Raw genomic sequence first — 3,972 nt, 5'->3', positions numbered from 1 at the left:
AAAACGAGAAGCTAAGTATGATTATTAGACTTGGGGAAACAATGAAATAAAACGAGAAGCTAAGTACGATTATTATACTTAGGGAAATACTGAATACTTTGATAAATTAATATGTGACAACCCGTCCCTAATTTTATCGAATGTTCCCTTATAAAATTGTAAAATTAGGGATGGGTTGTCACAAATAAGTTATTAATTAGTCAATAAATTAATAAACTATTAAAAATAATACTAGAAAAACCATATATTTAACCATATTTATAAACTACATAATGTGAATGTTAATAATTAAATTATTACTTAATTATTTTATTAACGAGCTTATTTTATATTGAGTCACATCATATGGTTTATAAAGGACCGTGAATATATTGGCAGTAATAAAGTAAGACGTTGAACATTCATGCAAAAGTTCAAACCACTAGCTTTTATAAAATAGTCAAAACAATATTTTACAGTGTTCATGAGCCAAAGGTTCCTTACATACATTTTTATGTAGAGGTTTGGAGTGTCCTTTCCTAACCCCATTTTCCTGGCCTCAGATACATTATGCAAACCACGCCCTAGCTACTTCGATCACTACTCACACCATTGCACAATTTTCAATCAGTGCACTGCATTATATTTCCCCTAATTATTCATTACACTAGCTTAGCGAGCTTCATTAACTCATAATGCATTGCGTGGGACAACACGGCATGTGAGTGGTTTCTTCATTTCGAGAGAGAGCCTCAAACACTCTGAAAGGTCTACAGGCTCCGTCGGTAACAATTTGAATTGGTGCAAAAGCCTAGCAAGCCACAAATGCACGGTAGCTAAACCCAACGCTTTGCCTGGGCATACTCTCCGACCAGATCCAAATGGTGCGAGCTTGAGGTCCGAGCCCATTATTAACACATCCTCCTCGATGAACCTCTCAGGCCTAAACACCATCGGGTCCTTCCAGATGGACGGGTCGTGGGTTATGGCCCACATATTGACCATCGCAGTTGTGCCAGCTGGGATAAAGACCTTGTCCACATGGACATCATGGACCGCAAGACGGGCCCATGACAGCAATGGGCCCGGAGGGTGCATTCGGAGAACTTCCTTGACTATGGCTTGTAGATAAGACAGGTTTGGAAGGTCGGAGTCTCGCACGTGCCTATTGTTCCCCACGTGTGTGTCAAGTTCTTGTTGTGCTTTGGCTTGGATGTCTTGGTGTAAGACCATCCTTGCCATAATCCACTCCAGAAGTATTGCAACCGTGTCTGTCCCTCGAAATATCATTTCCTGGATAATGTCACAAAACCAAAAGACAAAAAGGCTTGGTTAATTTAAGCACAGAAAATCTTATGGTTGTACTAGGAGCTAGGAGATCAAAATTATTAGGGAAACAAATCTTAGTATATATGTTAATTTAATCTAAATTAGTGCAATGTGCATGTTCCACCAAGAATCTTAAAGTCCCATGAAAAATATGGTAAACAGGAAAGAGATCAACGTGGATAGCATAAAAGAGATATTTAATAATATAGATCGCCATAATATAGGCCAAACTTAGATAAAATTCGTACGGAGTATGATTTAGTCCTAGTGGATAATGGATAAAAATATCAATAATTAATCCCCAAGAACAAAAATAGCATGTGAAAGGTTCTCCATCATCTTATTGTGGCAATTTCTAATTTTAACTTAATGATGACGGAGTCTAAATCAATCTTCTTGATTACTTTGAAGCATTTAGCGTTGATATATTTGACAATGGTATTTGATTAAATGATTTAAAAAGAGTGATAAAAGACTGCTAAATCAAATTTAATACTTAAATACGTGTTGAAATTGAGTTCAAATATACATTCAAGAAAAACCGACTCTAAATGGAACCATATTATAATTTAGAATCTTATGGTCAAATGCCAAGTTAGCAGCTAGGGTATGGTGTTATTCAATCATGACTCTAGATAGCTTTTGCAGCAGGATTTTGGATTGTCACTTTTATAAAGTCCTGGGAACTATAGGGAAAAATATCCCCCATAATTATTGATCTGTCAAACGAACTATAATAAACTTAACAACAATTATTCACATACATATAGATGATCGTTAATTTGTAAGTTGATAAGTTCTAGTATATGTGAATTAATAATTGGCAGTTATTCACGTATGTAAGGGTCATATAAAAATCTTATACGAAATGTTAATCACATTTGTTATCGAAGCAATATATATCTGGTTTTATGAATCTGTACGTTTATTAAAGATGTGATCAATATTATATGATGCATGCAACAATATATAAAATGACATATATATATATATATATACATATACATATACATATATATTGAGCAAATATAGTGAATTATATCAAGAACAATTTAAAGTTTGAGAGATTTTTTATGGCTCACCCACAAAACAGCCACCGTGTCTGAATCATTTAGTTTATCTTCTTCCGGCAAAGCTAGCAAGGCACTGAGAAAGTCACTGCCGCCACCGAAATCTCCTGCTCTTTTTCTTTCCCTCACAATTTGCCCCACCACACACTTCACCTCAGCCGCCAATTTGTGACACTTCCTCTTCACACCATAAAAGTCCAAAAACCTCAAGGGAAAATAATCCTCCAAATTAAACCTAGAAATCAAGTCGTACCCTTGTTTAACTAGCAACATTAACGTTAGATTAGTACTCACCTCCTTCTCTAAACCTAAATAACTAGTGCCAAAAACACTCTGGATTATGTTATCCAAAGAACCCTTTTGCAATATTGCTTTTAATCCCACAACCCTATTTTCCTTCATCTCATCCCAAATTGTCACCACCATTTCATCGGCCACTTTTTGCCTTACGGTTTCTAGGCCTCCGATTCTCTTTGGTGAAAACATATGGACAGCTGCTATCCTGCGCAGGTGGCGCCAATACGTTCCTGAAGGAGCAAACCCTATGGCACGCTCAAACATTAGCAACTTAGCTGATTGCTTGATCGGACGGTCGGAAAATGACGAGCCTCCTAGGATTTGCCTAGCAGTGTCAGGATGGCTGCTGATGATGACACGAGTAGTGCCTAAGCTGAATGCCATGAGCCTTGTTGCCTTGAGTGAAGTTGCCATAGTGGAGAGTTTTTGGTGGGCAAGAGAACCCATATGATGGGGTAGGAATCCTAGTATAGGCCACCCAGCTGGTCCCCGGAGGCTGGAACCGTTTTGAGAATTTTGGGTATGACTGTAACATGACCATGCAAAACCTCCGGGGACAAGGCAGTGGCATAGAGAGACAAGGAAACGGTAGAAGAATGAGAGGAGGAAGAGAGTGAGAGTGAGAGAGTTTGAGTACGACGTCGTACCTCCAAACCAAAAGACTAAGATTGAAAGGTTGGCTAGCACGAAGAGTTTCATAACTATAACTATTTGAAGTTAAGCGGGGAAGTCTAAAAGCTAGTGGAATTGCCTAGAAACAGACATTTGTCATGAGGATGGAGTGTGGGCTGATTTGAATATATAGTACGTGGAAAGTTGATTAGGGTTAAGGGCCTAGGTCAGTTTGTTAACCATGGTTAAGCATGCCCAAGCTAAGGACCATTTCCATCTTGTTAACAGTTAATATATATTATTCATCTTTAAAAATGTTACTCGATGTTATTGAATGCCGTTCACTAACGTATATAACACGTAGAATAATAATATTGTGTAGTAACATATCGAGTACACACAAGAATTTTACGCTATATTTAAAAATAACAGTTCACAAAATCTGTATTTTGAAGTAAGGCCAAATGGGTTTCACGTGGGTTTCACGTCGAACCCACAATTTGGAATTCTATCCCACCTCAAAATCAAAATCACAATCACGAATCCAAGCCTTTTGTTTTGTTTTTTTTTTGTAGATTTATCGAAAAACAACTTCACGTTTGAAGATCCAAGAAGATGCATATTGTCTAATATCTTAGTGAATAGGTGTTAGATTTCCAACTTTTCATCCATGCGTTTTGGGTTC

General features: G+C 37.3%; 1 protein-coding gene across 1 annotated transcript; it reads right to left on the bottom strand.

Annotated features, from left to right (window-relative positions):
- Nucleotides 1-408: 408 nt before the first annotated feature.
- LOC103425531 (cytochrome P450 78A5-like) lies at nucleotides 409-3,447 on the bottom strand. Its single transcript, XM_008363622.4, has 2 exons — nucleotides 2,391-3,447; nucleotides 409-1,272 (listed from the first exon to the last, which is right to left on the bottom strand). The coding sequence occupies exons 1-2, from the start codon at nucleotides 3,372-3,374 to the stop codon at nucleotides 670-672; spliced, it is 1,587 nt and encodes a 528-aa protein (XP_008361844.3). The 5' UTR covers nucleotides 3,375-3,447; the 3' UTR covers nucleotides 409-669.
- Between the last annotated feature and the right edge of the window lie 525 nt (nucleotides 3,448-3,972).

The sequence above is a fragment of the Malus domestica genome, chromosome 16, assembly GCF_042453785.1.
Source record: "Malus domestica chromosome 16, GDT2T_hap1".
Lineage (NCBI taxonomy): Eukaryota > Viridiplantae > Streptophyta > Magnoliopsida > Rosales > Rosaceae > Malus > Malus domestica.
Note: the sequence above shows the minus strand (reverse complement) of the source record. Positions and strands in the feature narration are given on the sequence as shown.